This window comes from Peromyscus eremicus, chromosome 6 (assembly GCF_949786415.1).
Source record: "Peromyscus eremicus chromosome 6, PerEre_H2_v1, whole genome shotgun sequence".
Classification (NCBI taxonomy): Eukaryota; Metazoa; Chordata; class Mammalia; order Rodentia; family Cricetidae; genus Peromyscus; species Peromyscus eremicus.
This window is the reverse complement of record NC_081421.1, coordinates 65467348-65484443: the sequence shown is the minus strand read 5'-3', so window position 1 is coordinate 65484443 and position 17096 is coordinate 65467348. Positions and strand designations below refer to the sequence as shown.

At 42.5% G+C, this 17096-nt stretch overlaps 2 protein-coding genes and 1 long non-coding RNA gene across 4 annotated transcripts in view; 2 read left to right on the top strand and 1 right to left on the bottom strand.

The window, feature by feature from the left end:
• The window catches only part of LOC131913245 (uncharacterized), a 139202-nt gene extending 135774 nt beyond the window's left edge, over positions 1–3428 (bottom strand). For both annotated transcript variants that reach the window (XR_009379842.1, XR_009379843.1), the window contains exon 1: positions 3271–3428. This is a non-coding gene — a long non-coding RNA (uncharacterized LOC131913245). The remainder of the gene's footprint in view (positions 1–3270) is intronic.
• A 3793-nt stretch (positions 3429–7221) lies between these two features.
• On the top strand, positions 7222–8444 carry LOC131913754 (small proline-rich protein 3-like). The gene is made up of 2 exons (XM_059266540.1): positions 7222–8366; positions 8426–8444. The coding sequence occupies exons 1-2, from the start codon at positions 7222–7224 to the stop codon at positions 8442–8444; spliced, it is 1164 nt and encodes a 387-aa protein (XP_059122523.1).
• On the top strand, positions 8421–10029 carry LOC131912544 (small proline-rich protein 3-like). The gene is made up of 2 exons (XM_059264846.1): positions 8421–9385; positions 9530–10029. Exons 1-2 carry the CDS (start codon positions 8461–8463, stop codon positions 9916–9918), a joined length of 1314 nt encoding a protein of 437 aa, XP_059120829.1. The 5' UTR covers positions 8421–8460; the 3' UTR covers positions 9919–10029.
• Positions 10030–17096: the final 7067 nt, after the last annotated feature.

Sequence of the window (17096 nt, the reverse complement as noted above, 5' to 3'; positions counted from 1 at the left end):
TGTTAAATTTAACTACTGACAGCATTTAGCATGGTGTTAACTGGATAAGATAACACTAGATATTGCCAAGGGAATTAAGGGTTCATAAAATAAAAATTGAAGTGTATAATTCTCCATTGGTTCTATGATAAAAACTGTTCTCTACTATCATACAACAAAATATTGTGACACTGACATTGTTGGTGTCAAATATCCTATGCAAATAAAGCATATTATAATACTAATACTGATGATCAAACATATTGGGAAGTGTAGTTAAAGGGTTCAGGATGCTATATTATTGGAAAGTTATAGATCTGAGAAATAACTAGATTTAGACAATCAACAGCTTATCTCCATGAGAATGTGTATGCCGGGACTGTAAAAGTGGCAGGAAAAGCGTGAACAGATGATCATTAGCATGAAAGTGTTAAAACATCTGCTATGGCTCTGTAAGGTATAATATTTATTTCTTTAAATCATTCTTATCCCTCACTGACTCTGCCATATTTCAGACATATTCATCCTAATGAGATTACTGAGTCCTAGGAGATGAACTCTGATCATTTGAACTATCTTGCCTGATAACAGTGATTTTTGGCATATTTAGCATCTCGGGCTACCACATATAGTTTGTGCTAATGATATATATTGAATGCCTTTTATTGTTTACTTGGAAGCCTCCACAATGTTGTATCAATCTGGTTTCTAGAAGGGCCTTAGAGTGAGTGTCTAATCAGTTTCAATAGAAACCAAGTACACCAAAGCTTAGTGACCTTCCCTGGAAACACACTGTACGTGTTTTCACTCACAATGGCCGAGAGAATTAAGAGCTGTCCATGTGATTGCAATGGAGAACGATTAAGTGGCAACTCATACCTAGATCATTCTGGATTCCACCCTCTGCACTCATTTCCTTTGCTGATTTTTATCTGTGTCTTTTCACAGTCATGTACCATAAATGTTGCAGTGTATGACAAATATACCAGAAAATGAATAAACTCAACAACTGGGAACTCACAGTGCTCTACTCTACTCGAAATTCTAGTTTCACAGCCTCTAGAGAAACCTGTAGATCAACTCCAAACATTTATGCTGATCTATCAGGCAACTTTGTCTAAATCTGGAGTAAATATTGATTTATATCACTGGAAATTTAGGTATGCTCACCTCCTTCATTCCAAATAAAACAATGCACATTAGAAGTCTTAGCCTTGGCCTAGACTACTCTTAATCTGAAACAAAGTTTTATGCATATATAGATTAGTTTCAAATGTATTAAGGGAGGGAAGGAGTAAGAAGGAATAAAATTAGTTAAGAGCAGTCTGGAGAGATGGCTCCAAACTTAAGAGATCTTACTGCTCTTACAGAGGACCAGAGTTTAATTTTTGGCACCCATGTGAGGTTTCTTAAGATCTCCTGTAACTCCAGCACCAGGAGGATCTGATGCCTCTGGCCTCCATGGGTACCAGCACTCAGGTGTACACACATATGCATGTATAAAATCTAAAATAAAATATAAATATTTTATTAAAATAAGCTAATTAAATGAAACCATGAAGATCATCAAATACTAAGAGTACCTTGGTCTCGCTCCCAGGCAGCCTTCTGAAAATGTATAGGAAATGTGTCTCAGGGGTTGCCCTGATGATAATAGCAGAAAATGCTTTCCATCAGAACCAGAATTCCACTGGCAACCTGGGGCTTTTGAGAATTAACTACCCTGAACTTCAAGTTTCCACACATGCCCCCAAAAGCCATGGGGACCTCAGAATGTATCTTCAAATAACTCTAAAACAATGAAGACAGGAAGACAGTGGGAAAAGACTAGCTGTGAATCAGAATGGGGGGTGCACGGAGACAGTTTCCAAACTGAACACCAGATGAGAAGTGCACATAAAGAAACTCAGTGCAATCCACAAACAGGTCCCAGCAAACTCATGGGAAATGAAATAGAGGACAGAGGAACAGGAGGCAAAAGCCCCACTGAGCAGCACATCTGACTGGAGCTCCCTGTGAGTAAGTTCCTTAGAGGTGGTTTGTGAGGAAAGAACCTGAACTGAACCCTCAATGAGACCTAATTGATATCGGAGACTGAAGTTTGTGGGTAATGTGGTTCTGGCACTGCCCAGAGGGAGATGGCTGGCTGGATACTAACTCGGAGAGAGAGAAGGGATGGTGGGGAAGGCAGTTGAAACATCTATACCTTCTCAGGTCATCCTGTAACTATCTTACAAGACAGTGAATCATTTCCAACAGCCTACCTTTAAGTAGTGAGTGCTGTCTTTTCATTGTTTCCTTCCTTCCTTTCTCCTCTTCCTTGTCTTCATAGTTCTTGCCCTTCCATCTCTCCACCCACCCACCCCTCTCTCCTCCCTAAAGCTATGGATCTTTTTATAAAAATAACAGTGCACTGACTGAGCATCAACCATGACAAGAGAGTGTGAGAATAAAGTAGCTTTGAAAGATGCATGGAAGGAGCTGCAGATGGTGACTGAGCCGGGAGAATCAGGTTCATGGGAGGTAACATAGTGGAGAAGACAGAGTTTTGTGGATCTACAGGCGTTTAAGGCAGTGTCTAGTAAGAGACTGTGTATAGAGGGCAACTGTGGAGTAGAAACCTAAGGTTCATTCTACTGTGATCAGAGAAAATATGTGGACTAAAAGCTCGTAGAATCAGAGCCTTTCTTGTTTCTGGGTCACATAAGAGAAAGCTGATACCACTACAGTGATGACCTCCAGTATTGTTTAATCCTATGAGTCATCTGGGTAATCTTCACTGTCCACTCTTAGTGACATCTATAAATCATGGTGAACATGGTATGTAGTGAATGTCACACATCTCTGTCTAAGAACTCAGCACACCATGACACAGAGAAAAATATTCAGAGCCCTCAGACTAGGGTGAAGTACTCAGCTTCCTTAGCATGCTGGGGTGACTCATAGAAATCCCACTCTTGTCTCTCATCTAGCAGAAAGCAGGAATAAACAGAATGATTAGAACACGTGGTACAAAGGAGAAACAAAGTAAGGAGGCAGAAGTCACAAAAACAAGTTGCAGATTTTAGGGGCGGCACAGCATTCCTTCGGCAACACCACCAAGGAAGAGATTTCAGCTAAGAAATGTCACACCTGCAATGCTGATTTGGTCACTCCCAGAACACTTGGAGTGGTAACTGAATTCTTATACGGCCAGTCAGTCTCCAGGTACGGCCTCACTCCATAAGCAGTGGCCCACCCAAGGAAGGAAAAGACCCTCATGATACATTTTAACAGCTAATAGGCCATTACCTGAGAGGTTTTTTTCCAGCTTCAGGCTACACACAGAGCAATCCAAGCTTTAAATAATAACAAAATTTAAGAGTTACTTTTGTTATACCAAAGCGTTTAGTCAACACTTGCCCCAGCCTTTTATGGAATAGCAGTTGACTATTCATCCTGAGCCATGGAACCATAGCCCCACCCCCACCTTCCACCCCCATAACTCCTTTTAACTGCCAGACTCCAATAGTGGTATCTGTTGGTAAAGAAATACATTCCACAGCTATTATGGCTTAAATGTGAAATATCCCTAGAGGCCCATTTGTGGAACACTGGGTTCTGAAAAGGTGGCTATCTTCAGAGACTGTGGAGCCTTTTGGATATTGGGCCTAGATGGCAGATGTAGGGCCACACAGATAGATCACTCTGAGTATCATGTGTTTGCCCCTCTTCTGGTTTGGCTCTCTGCATCCTGATCTGCTGAGATGTTAACAAAGCACACCACAACAGAGCAATCCCCGGCTTCTGTGTCTTCTGTTCTCCAATGGGTATGTTTAAGAGTCAAGATCCAAAACAAACCGGCCCTCCTTTGTTTCTGTTCAGCATTTTGCCTCAGCGATGAGAATAGTAAGTAATATAGTGGCCCAATGGATAAGAGACAACTTCAGTATCCAGCAGCTCCAATTACTTGCAGTGCTCCACCAGTGGTTTTTACCAGACAGCATAACAAAGCCCGGTGTTCCATCTGAGTTCAGCAGTTCGTGTTGCTAGAGACCCTGAAAGCAAGGTGTGCCCGGCCAGGGCATTGCATACTGGACTCAGCAGAATCTAGGGTAGACTACACAGTGAGGTTCTATCTACGGTTTCAAAAACACCTGCAAGCCCAGAAATGTGATTGTCCCCTAAAATAAGTTACACTGATGTAAGAAATATAAGGACAAAAAAATCGTAGCCGCTCATTTGTAGACAACTGTATGGAGGTCACAAAAAATGCTGAAGCTAATAGACAATTCTGTAATGGTATAAAAAAATAAAACTAACATAGCAATTCCACATACATATAGCACACATTCTATAAAAAAGAATTACAAGGACAAACCCATTTATAATACCTCGAATAATAAAATAGCTATTAATAAACTTAATAGGATGAAAAATATCTACAATGAAAACTATGAAACACTTGTAGAAGAACTTGGAGAGGATACAAACACTATGGAAAGATAGTTCATACTCATGGGTTGGAGGCATCTATCGTGTTAAAACATCCATGCAATGCCTATCAAAATATCAAAATATTGGAATGCCCAAAATCCTGAAATTTGTAAGAAACCATAGGAGTCCCCCAAATAGTCAAATCTATCTTGAAAACTAAACTGAAGGCATCACAGTATTTGACTTGAAAACACACTACAAATCTGCAGAAACTAAGACAGCATGATACTGGCATAAACCCATACTCATTGACCAATATAACATCAGAAAGCTCAGAAATAAACCCCATACATTTACAATCAACTGCATTGATCACAGGAGCAGAGAGCATGACATTGCAGGGGCAGGCTCCTCAATAAACGCTGAACGGTGCTGTGTAGACAGTCACATATGCTGAGGAATTACACCAGACTGTCTATCCCTCACTGTTACAGAGGTCAACTGTGAACGGACTAAAGGACTTAAATATACGATGGAAACTGCTGTAACTACTGGAAGAAAGCGTGGGAAATTCTTCAAGACATTGCCCTGGGCAAACAATTTTGGATATCACACAGAACATAAACAACAAAAGCCCAAGTTGACAAATGGGATTAAATGAAGCTCAAAAGCTTCTGCAGGGTAAAATAAAATGAAAAAGCACCAGTGCTAAGTGATAACTTCAGAATTAAAAAAACACTTTTAAACTGAGTATCTGATAGGATGTAATATTTATACTATGTAAGGAACTAAAATCACTCAATAGAAAGAAATGACCTAATAACCCAATAAAACTATAGGATAAAGTACCGAATTTCTCAAATGAAGATATGAATAGATACATTAAAAAGAAAAAGTCCAGCATCCATAACCATCAGAGAAACTCAAATCAAAACTGCAAGGAAATAGTACATCACCTGAAAAGAACTAATTTCCAAAACTCTCATACTTTTAGCCTCCCATTTCCCCTCACCAGCATGACTTCACTGATACATAGTTCTTCATTGCCGTTTCCCTATGAACTTCCAGAAGAACTAGAAATACTTCTATATCTACTCCAAATTCTGAAAATTGAACTGGATTAATGAATAGGGTTGTTTCTGACCCAAGGCATCTAGCACTTCCTTTTGACTTAATACATCACCTCCCAAGAAGCCTGATCCCCATCATAGCAGCCACACCATAAGGGTGGACAGTGGAGTCAGGTCAGGTGACATCACCATCAGACAGTAAGCATGAATACAATGTTAAGCCACGGATTTTCATTTACAAAAGTTGGAATGAGGGCAGAGCAACTCCAAAAATCCACTTCCTTAAGGAAGGGCTCATTTTCTGTATAAAAATACAGCTGTCTAGGGATCTCTCAAAAGATCCAGGAGTCCAGAGAGCTTCATCATCTGAGGTAAGACTCTCCACTTTGAACTTTCTAATAGTCACTGTGTGATACTGATCTTGGTTGGGAACGCTTGACAACCTAAATATTTGTCCACTTTATTTTCACTGCAGATGTTTTCACTTACCTCTCAAATTACAGCTGCAATATAAGGATCAGAAAAGGGGGCGTAAAGAGCAGCATTAGGCTAACAGGAAGTTGTGGGTGAGACAAGATGGCCAGGCACTTCAGCTCCTTCTAATCTTATTGAGAATTTTCATCATCAAAGGCACTGCTCTATGCATTTGGATGCTCAAATCTTAGAAATCTTCTTTGCTCCATGAACCTATAATCCACCACTAGTATAATAAAGGGTTTACTGGAAATGGAAGAGTCAGATTCTTGCTAGGACAAAAGAATGAAGAAGACATGGAAACTGGCAGAGGCCTGGGGTGGGAGACCATGATGGGGGAGCCTGTATGAGCAAGTAGCAGTGCAGTGAGAACTCATAATAAACAAATGTAGAAGGAAAATGTGATTTGGGGCTCAAATGTGAATCTTGCAAGCATGAGGGGAGGTTCACAAGGAGCCTTCCTATGAGAGTTTCACTCTAGACGTTTTTGTCCTACTATTCTCTGAAATTTTTGAAAACCTAGAGGTTCACAGGAGGCCTAGGAGCTTACTGATGGCTTGAGTTCTTCTATTCTGTTCATGGTCTGTACATAGGTTAAAAAAAAAAAAACCAAGGAGAAAAAATTAAAAAGGGGCTCTGCTTCCACAGATGTAAAAAACAAAATAACAAATTCAAGAGACTAGTGGAGAGGAAGCAGTTTTTAATGTACCCTTCTGCAGAGAGGGATGCCAGCAGAGAGAGAAGACCAAGGTGTCCACAGTGCTGGACTAGTACAAGACAACATCTTGAGAAATTCCTGACCTTTCTTCCCACAGGTCAAGGCTTGCCCCCTTCCTAAATTCGCTATTCTTTTTGTTTAGGACATAGAGCCTTACCTAATGAAAAATTTGCAGCTGGAGGCTGCCCCCTTTTCTGCTTATGAGCTCAGTCACAAAGCAAACTGCCTGTGACTATCTATCTTCCAGACAAGTAGTTACTAACTGCCAGCCAGAGGAGAGAGTGTTCTCTGAGATCTGTAACTCTGATGAATGTGAAGTCTGCTTCAAAATGAAATTGACTATAACCATTTATTTATTATGCAGAGATGATCAAATCACCTTAATGTTTTGCCTTAAAAATAAGTAACAACTATAAAAGCAACCTATGATTTCCATCCAGCTCAGGAAAATAGAAGAGTCTTTAATTTATAGGAGAAAAGCAAAGAAAAAAATTAGGATTCTACCAATTCCTTCAAAACTACCCAGTCCATTGTCCTGTTTCTAGGGTCAGCATCCTTTGAAGCATGAGTTCCTACCAGCAGAAGCAGCCCTTTGTCGCACATCCTCAGCCTCAACGGCATCAAGTGAAGCAGCCTTGTCAGCCTCCACCACAAGGACAATTTGTTCCCATAACCACCACGGAGCCATGCCGCACAGATGTTCCACAACCAGGAAACACCAAGATTCTGGAGCCATGCAATACCAAAGTGTCTGAGCCAGGCTGTACTGTCGTCCTTGAGCCAGATTATACCACAATGCCTGGACAAGGCTCTACCAACATCCCTGAGCCAGATTATACCACAATGCCTGGACAAGGCTCCACCAACATCCCTGAGCCAGATTATACCACAATGCCTGGACAAGGCTCCACCAACATCCCTGAGCCAGATTATACCACAATGCCTGGACAAGGCTCCACCAACATCCCTGAGCAAGATTATACCACAATGCCTGGACCAGGCTCTACCAACATCCCTGAGCCAGATTATACGACAATGCCTGGACAAGGCTCCACCAACATCCCTGAGCCAGATTATACCACAATGCCTGGACCAGGCTCTACCAACATCCCTGAGCCAGATTATACCACAATGCTTGGACCAGGTACTACCAAAATTCCTGAACCGGATTATACCACAATGCCTGGACCAGGCTCCACCAACATCCCTGAGCCAGATTATACCACAATGCTGGGGCCAGGTACTACCAAAATCCCTGAGCCAGATTATACCACAATACCTGGACCAGGCTCCACCAACATCCCTGAGCCAGATTATACCACAATGCTTGGACCAGGTACTACCAAAATTCCTGAACCAGATTATACCACAATACCTGGACCAGGCTCCACCAACATCCCTGAGCCAGATTATACCACAATGCTTGGACCAGGTACTACCAAAACCCCTGAGCCAGATTATACCACAATGCTTGGACCAGGTACTACCAAAATCCCTGAGCCAGATTATACCACAATGCCTGGACGAGGCTCCACCAACATCCCTGAGCAAGATTATACCACAATGCCTGGACCAGGCTCTACCAACATCCCTGAGCCGGATTATACCACAATGCTTGGACCAGGTACTACCAAAATCCCTGAGCCAGATTATACCACAATGCCTGGATCAGGCTCCACCAACATCCCTGAGCCAGATTATACCACAATGCTTGGACCAGGTACTACCAAAATTCCTGAACCGGATTATACCACAATGCCTGGACCAGGCTCCACCAACATCCCTGAGCCAGATTATACCACAATGCTGGGGCCAGGTACTACCAAAATCCCTGAGCCAGATTATACCACAATACCTGGACCAGGCTCCACCAACATCCCTGAGCAAGATTATACCACAATGCTGGGGCCAGGTACTACCAAAACCCCTGAGCCAGATTATACCACAATGCCTGGACAAGGCTCCACCAACATCCCTGAGCAAGATTATACCACAGTGCTTGGACCAGGTACTACCAAAATCCCTGAGCCAGATTACACCACAATGCCTGGACAAGGCTCCACCAACATCCCTGAGCCAGATTATACCACAATGCTTGGACCAGGTACTACCAAAATCCCTGAGCCAGATTATACCACAATGCTGGGGCCAGGTACTACCAAAATCCCTGAGCCAGATTATACCACAATGCCTGGACCAGGCTCTACCAACATCCCTGAGCCGGATTATACCACAATGCTTGGACCAGGTACTACCAAAATCCCTGAGCAAGATTATACCACAATGCTGGGGCCAGGTACTACCAAAACCCCTGAGCCAGATTATACCACAATGCCTGGACAAGGCTCCACCAACATCCCTGAGCAAGATTATACCACAGTGCTTGGACCAGGTACTACCAAAATCCCTGAGCCAGATTACACCACAATGCCTGGACCAGGCTCCACCAACATCCCTGAGCCAGATTATACCACAATGCTTGGACCAGGTACTACCAAAATCCCTGAGCCAGATTATACCACAATGCCTGGACCAGGCTCCACCAACATCCCTGAGCCAGATTATACCACAATGCTTGGACCAGGTACTACCAAAATTCCTGAACCAGATTATACCACAATGCCTGGACCAGGCTCCACCAACATCCCTGAGCCAGATTATACCACAATACCTGGACCAGGCTCCACCAACATCCCTGAGCCAGATTATACCACAATGCTTGGACCAGGTACTACCAAAATCCCTGAGCCAGATTATACCACAATGCTGGGGCCAGGTACTACCAAAACCCCTGAGCCAGATTATACCACAATGCTTGGACCAGGTACTACCAACATCCCTGAGCCAGATTATACCACAATGCTTGGACCAGGTACTACCAACATCCCTGAGCCAGATTATACCACAATGCCTGGGCCATGCTCTACCAACACCACTGAGCCAGATTATACCACAATGCCTGGGCCATGCTCTACCAACCTCCCTGAGCCAGCTTGCACCATGGTTCCTGAGCCATGTTCCACCAAAATCCCTGACTCAGGTTGTACCGTGGTTTCTGGGCCATGCTCTACCAATGTCCCTGAACCTGGCTATGTGAATGCCTCAGAGTCCAACTATACCAAGGTCCCTGATCAGGGCTATACCAAGGTACCTGGTCAGGGATATTCTAAGGTACCAGAGCCATGCCAATCCAAGGTTACTGAGGTGTACCCCACAAATGTCACTCCAGAATTGGCTCAGCAGAAGACTAAGCAGAAGTAACACAGTCCGTAGTCAGCCAGGCCCTTGAAGAGCCAACCACCTGCTGCTGAACTCTTTCCTGTCTGCTTCTTTCCCTATTGTCTAGAGACAGTAGTTTGCTGCATTCTCTATTGTACCCTAAAAATGCATGCCATGGTGTCTTCCCTCACACCCTCAAGGTGTCTTTAGAGCCTCTGAGTTAAACATAAAGTCTCAATGCTTTGAATGGTCTTTGATTCCTCAGAGTTCATCTATGGGATTCTTTATGGGAAAAAAAAATGCATGTTTCCTGCTTTGATCCATTAAATTGCTTTTAACGCCACTCTTGCCTCTGTGTGATACATGCTGAATCTTTCCCCCTCCTTTGCCTCCCTTTGTGAGTCAAGACCTATATGCTGATAAGGATATATCCTTGGTACATTGGTACAGATGTCATCTCATTAGCATAAACTGTCACAGTGTACTCCTAGGAGGCTGTAAAGACACCTAAGAGGCTCCCATGGAAGAGTGTTTGGGTATTGTTTACTGGGACTCAAAACCTGTTACTTCAGAAAACTATTTTGAACAAGGTCCTTCTTCTACACATGACTGAGCCATACCTAAGTGTTTTCTCTGCCCTATGTCACTACCTCTCATACTCAGTACTGCACCTGGAAGTCACAATTCACTGTACACACTTCAATATCAGTTTTCCTCTTTGTTCTCTCATTTTTCCTTTTATTTAGCCCTGATACATCCCAACATGCTCTTTCCCTGCACATCTCTACACATTCTCATGATCAACTGCACAAATTCTACCCTCATTAACTCAGGCAATGCTCCCTTTCTCCAGACACCCAGCACATAAGGAGTCCTCCATCTGGGGACACAAGAAGAAAAGATGCATAGTGCACACCACCTTGGAGAGGTCTGTTTCCTCTAGGAATCACAATGCTCTGTGTCCTTGTCATATAAACATGCACATGCTATGCCCTCCCTCTGCATATCCCACACTCCTTTTTAATAGTCTTATCTGTCCAGTAACAATGCACAGAACATTTTATCCAGTGATTAAAACAGGGGTTGAGCTTTAAGCAATGACATGGAATCCACAATCCAGATGAGGGAATAAGTATGTCCCAAGTTAGGAAAGTGCAGGTCACTGAGCTGTGAAATCCCAGGAATGAAAGGTGGACTATAAGAACACTAAGTACAGCTGCTCCATGGTTCCATGAAAGAAGATAAGTATGTGTTTGCCTCACACCTAAAGCTTAGAGTCTCAGCTCCTTGCTGTCTCCTACAACACGACCTTGGTTTCAGGGATGACAAACAGGTGAGTCTGGGTGCAGAGGACAAGATAATAGAGAGCCATCTTCAGAAGCAGACAAAACATAAATTTTAGAAGAACTGCAGTCGTCCATGGGGAACAGGCTGTGTTTTGGGCAAGTTCCACTACGTCAGAGGTATGAGTCAGGTGACAAGCAGAAACAGTGAGTTAGACAAGCACTTCAAGTAGGTTTCACAAGAGTTCCTGAGACATATGGAAGCTCAAGGAGAAAACTCACCCTCCGAATCGTCACATGGTGATGAGAAGTTGTTAGACATGCAGGAGAGGACATCACCCCTCACACCTGTTAGGTACATAAGTGCTGAGGTGGCTTCACATCACCACTGATTTCAATGGTGGAAAAGTCTAGAGATGAGTGCAGGATGAATCACTGTTAAGTAAGCTAATGCTAAGTACAGATGCACACTGTGTGATATGCAGCTGTTGTGAATATAGAATAATATACTTTCATTGATCCTATCATTTGGAGCTTCTTTTTTTCAAAATATTTTTATTATATATACTATATATACATATAAGTTACCTGTTAATAATATATACATATATGTATATATGTATATATGTATATATACATATACATATACATATACATATACATATACATATACATATATATATATATAAGTTTCCTGTTAAGATAATTTAAAGTGTACAGTTCTATGGCATCAAGTCAATCTGCAGTGTTCACCTTTGTTAAAATACATGCAAATGAGCTTATGAAACATGAAGTTCCCTATGCAAAATTCAGCAAAATATAAATGGTGGTTGTTCTTGTTAACTTTTTGTTAATGTTCATTTTTGTCTGTCCTTCAGAAGAATTTGCATCATGTGATGCTATCCTGTACTTATTTTATGACTTTTGCTGTGATACTTAATATAAGCCAGTGGAGTTATCAGTAAGCTAAAGGAAACACATGTGTTCTGCCCTCTCAAAACCATTCCTGGTTTCTTCAGCACAGATCACCTATGAGGAGCTCAAGGATACTCTAGAGTCCTCGCTGAAAGAGTCCCTGGTAGTTTTCCTTTACACACACACACACACACACACACTTTTTAATTATTACATTTTATTTGTTTCCTGTGTATGTGCACATGGGTGTATGAGTGCCACGCAGTGTGTGGAGGTCAGAAGACAACCTTCAGAAACAGATTCTTGTCTTCTATGTGGGTCCCGGAAATCAGACTCAGGTTGTCTGCCTTGGTGACAAGCCAGCCCCTTTACCCATTGAGCTTCTCCCTGGGCATCCTTCCATCTTTACATCCCAGTCTTCTCTTGTGGAACTAGGAAGATCCAACAGCCACTGACATTAGTAGCCTAAGAATTTCCAGTTCAACCAGCTGGCCAGGCCATTTCTATGAAGTTCCTTTGTTTTCAATAAACTGTGACAATTCCTGTCGCTAAAGTGGTTATGCTTCTCTGAATTCTAGCCTTCTCTACCCTATTGACCCCATAATGGCCAGAGAAGATGTTTACCCATCACCTATCATTCTTTAACTGACTACTCCCTAGTTACCCCAGCAACAACCAACTACAAACCAAAAGGGGGAATTTCCAACCTCCTTCCCCCACCACTTCTTGTGAAAACTGGGAGAAGAACCCACGCTATGCCTCATGGGCCAGACCTCTCCTCAGAGCTCACTCCTGCCCACACTATGCTATTGCCTGTCTGTCTGTGGCCTTAATACTCATCTCATTAGCTTCTTACTCCAAAAGATAATCTTTCCTCGGTGTCCCCTGAGAACCCTAAACTCAAAACCTTTCAAACTTGTTCTCTCCCACCAGGCTTTTCTTCTGTGATTAGCAGATTCTCTCCCATCCCCAATGTTAGGCTAATGTTTGGAGAGCAAAGTGCTGCTTCTGTATGAAAACCCTGAACTTCCAGCCGAACCATGTGTACACAATTTGGCAAATGTCAGGTTGACATCTCAGATAGCTGGATCACTATCTTAGCTTTTACACATAAATAAATAACAACTGGTTTTTTCCCCCCATGGCTCTGCTTTGTTCTCTACGGTTTTGTTTCCTCTGTCTTCTGCAACTATAACCTCCATGGTTGATAAAAAAAAGTCTATTTTCTGGTTCAGGTAAAACCAAATTATTGAAGCAGTTTCCAGTACATCTATATTTCTGACTGAGAAACATCTCTACGTGGGTCTAGGTCAATCACTCTCCCAGTCTAATCCCCAGCCCAACTTCTCAAGTTCCATTTCCTCTTCCCCTCTGTGCTCCATTGTGCCCTAGAGTTGAGCTCTTGCCTCATATTTACCACCTCACAAACTTAAAAAAAATCAACTACCTAGCCTGAGCAATTGATCAAATGTGCCATAACCTAGAGCAAACTGCTTACACCTCCCACGCTGCCCTCACCAAATTTAGGATTCCTGGATACACATGGGATCTCTTCTGGCTTGAAGCCCATAAAGGCGGGAGTCTTTGCTGTCTAGCTCAGGGCTCCTCTATTGACTCAGAACCCAACCCACCGCCCAACAAATGGTTGGAGTCATTTAATGTTGGCTCAAGTGCTGAGAGGTTTATCCCTTTGCTGAATAATGTGGTGGATTTGATGACAGTGTCTGCACTACTTTCTTCTAACCAGGTCCCTCCTGCACTGAGAACGCCCTGGGGCCTGAGCCTTCCCGAAGAACCTCACCACTTGCTCTCCTCCCTAATCCTAAATTACTTTTCTTTGGGAGTGACAAAATGCCTGCAGTAGCAACCTAATACCCGCCCTCTCACTTTCTCTGAAGATCCTCCCCTTTCCTCTCTCTCTTTCTAACACACACACACACACACACACACACACACACACACACACACTTAATTAAAAAACAAAACAGAACAAAGCTAGCACGGCTTGTAACCAAGCTTGATAAGCCTGACAAATTGAGTTTGATGCCTGGAAGCCACATGATAGAAGGAAAGAAGCAGCTCCTGCATATTGTCTTCTGGCATCTACAGAGACACCATGGCAAATGTGCACACACACACAACAAAAGAAATATTTAAAAAAATTTAGGACTTATTTTTATTTTTATCTGTGTATGGGTAATGTGTGCGTGTGCGCGCCTGTGTGTGTGTGTGTGTGTGTGTGTGTGTGTGTGTGTGTGTGTGAGAGAGAGAGAGAGAGAGAGAGAGAGAGAGAGAGAGAGAGAGAGAGAGAGAAATGTGTTCAAGTGGTGTCAGCTGAGGTCCAATGAGGCTGTTAAATCCCTTGCAGTCACAGTTACAGGTGGTTATCAGCTGCCTGATGTGTGTGCTGGGAACCAAATGCATGTGCTCTGGAAAAGTAGTAAGTGCTCTTAACCAATGAGCCATTCCCCCAGCCCCAAAATTCTTTAAAGCAACTTAATGGGGGAAGAGTTTATTTGGGACATGATTTCAGAAGGTATAGTGCATCACGGTGATAAAGCATGGTGGGTTGGTTCTATTGTGGCAGGAGCATGTGACGAAGCCCTTGACATGGCAGCAAGACCAGGAAGCAAAGAGACGGACCAAAACCAAAAGGGGATATAACTTTCAAAGTCCCCTTTGGTAGCTTAAGTCCTACAGCTAAGCCCCACATTCCAAGAGTTCTATAGTCTCCCAAAGTATGCTGCTGGCTGGGGACCGAGTGTTTAAACACTTGAGATTGTGGGAGACATTTCACATTCAGACCACAACATTCCACCTCTGCCCCCACAGGACCATGACCATCTGGTAATGAAGAATGCATTTGATATAACTTCAAATTTTCATACAGTCTGTGCTGGCAAGTTTTATATCAACTTGACACAAGCTAAGTCATCAGAGAAGAGGGAACTTCAGTTGAGAAAATTCCTCCATAAGATCTGGCTATAAACCATTTCTTAATTAGTGATAATGGAGGAGGGCCCAGCCCACTGTGGGTGGTGCCATCCCTAGGCTGATGGTCCTGGGTTCTATAAGAAAGAAAGCTGAGCAAGCCATGAAGAACAAGCCAGTAAGCAGCACCCATCCATGCATCAGCTGCTTCTGCCTCCAGGATCCTACTGTTTGTGCTCCTGCTCTGAATTCCTTCAATGATGAATAGTGATGTGAAAGTGTAAGCCAAATAAATCCTTTCTTCCCCAAGTTGCTTTGGTCATGGTGCTTCATCACAGCAGTAGAAACCCTAACTAAGACACAGTCTTAACTACCTTAACACTGTTAAAAAGATACAAAAAAAAATTCTTTTAAAACTCAAGGCAATCTCTAAACTTTGAGCCTCTAAAAATAACAGCAAGTTATGTACATGCAGTAACAGGATAGAAAGAGAGGACCAGACCAAAAATGGCTGAAACTCAGCAGATCTCTGCCAGCATTGGATAGATATGGCAGCACCATCTCAGTTCCAACAGCCTTAAGTAGCACCACCTTTTAATTCTCTGCCACCAGCACTACACCTGGGCCCTCTTTTGGGCCTGCCCCACTAGATGCATGCATGCAGTTTTTCCTTGCAATGATTATAAAGACTCTGTGTGGGGGAGGAGTTGGGGGGGTGCAGAATATTCTTACTATCTCCAACGTCCTGGAAGCTCTATTACAGATTGGGCTCCATCCTCAAAGCTTATTGCATTGTCCTGTTAGGATTTCCTTGAGGAGACTCTGAATCTGCTACATAATGCCAGCTTTCATCTGTTTTTATTTTGTTTGTCTTTTGGAGGTTTAGTGCAATGACCTTTTAACTTGCATTCTGCATGCCTGTGAAACCAGCACCATCGGAATCATCTTAGTTCCACCAGTCTAAGCCATAATTAGTCCCTTCTGCATCACATCTATGTCAGCATCCCAAGTACCTGCATGGCTGATCACTTCCCTACACCACTGTTCCCCAAGAAGGCCTGTAGATGACACTTTCTTTTTGAAGAAAAGTCTTTCAAATACATTTGCATATTTTATTTAAAACTTTTTTCATACAATATATTTTGACTATGTATTTTTCTCTTCCCCCAACTCCTCCCATTTCTTTCTGTCTTAATTAGGGTTTCAATTGCTCTGAAGAGACACCATGACCATGGCAACTCTTAAAAGAAAAACATTTAATTGGGGTAGCTTACATTTTCAGAAATTTAGTCCATTATCATCATAGTGTAATGAAAGCTTTTTGGGTGCCTGCCCCAAAGAGTTTTCTCCCAGAGTCCACAGAAGATGCTACAACCAGTGAGGAAATCTACTTATCTGAGGGTAAGAATAAATTTATGCACACCGTGCTTTTTCAGTCCATCACTTTATTGTTCTAAGTAAGCTTTTTTTAATCTCTCTGCTGTTCTCTCTTTGTTCTACCACTTCTCTAAATCTACAGCTTCTTTTCAACTCTCATTCTTAGCTCCTCGCTTGCCTGACTATCCATACATTTCTCACAAGAAACTCCTTACAATCCTAAGAAAAGTTTCAAAATCCTCAGTGTCATAGCACATTCCTAGAATAGATGATAAGGAGAAGAGCCATTACCACGGTAATGAAAGATTCCAAGGTCTCAGGACCAGAGGGAGGGTGCAGTGTCCTGTGCAACAAACTCTGAGACATAGCTTTTTATCAGTAGACTTGGCAAGCAAAGAATTGGCAGGATTTTCTTAGGGTGTTTTGTGTTAATAACCTTGGTAGACACCTGCGACTCTGACCTTGTGCGGAACTGTAAAGTTTTAAACTTATGATCTATTTACAAAAGCCTTTAGTCTAGTTTGAGCTTGTTCTGAGGTGAAAATGAGCTAAATGTGTGCAGTTTGTGTCAGACTGAGGGGAGATTATTATTTTCGGTGTTAATCTGAGCATAAGGAACAAAGCAGGCTTTAAGTGTCTACAGTCTTGCTGGACAATGGATCTGGAAATGAAGCATATCCTAGTATATTTTCTATATATCAAAAAAGTCATCTC

Excerpts from the sequence above, each read along its gene's own strand:
- LOC131912544 (XM_059264846.1), top strand. The coding sequence starts at position 8,461 with ATGCTGGGGCCAGGTACTACCAAAATCCCTGAGCCAGATTATACCACA. Across the intron at positions 9,386-9,529 it reads TACCACAATGCTTGGACCAG|GTACTACCAACATCCCTGAG; the intron begins GTACTACCAAAA and ends TGCTTGGACCAG.
- LOC131913754 (XM_059266540.1), top strand. The coding sequence starts at position 7,222 with ATGAGTTCCTACCAGCAGAAGCAGCCCTTTGTCGCACATCCTCAGCCT.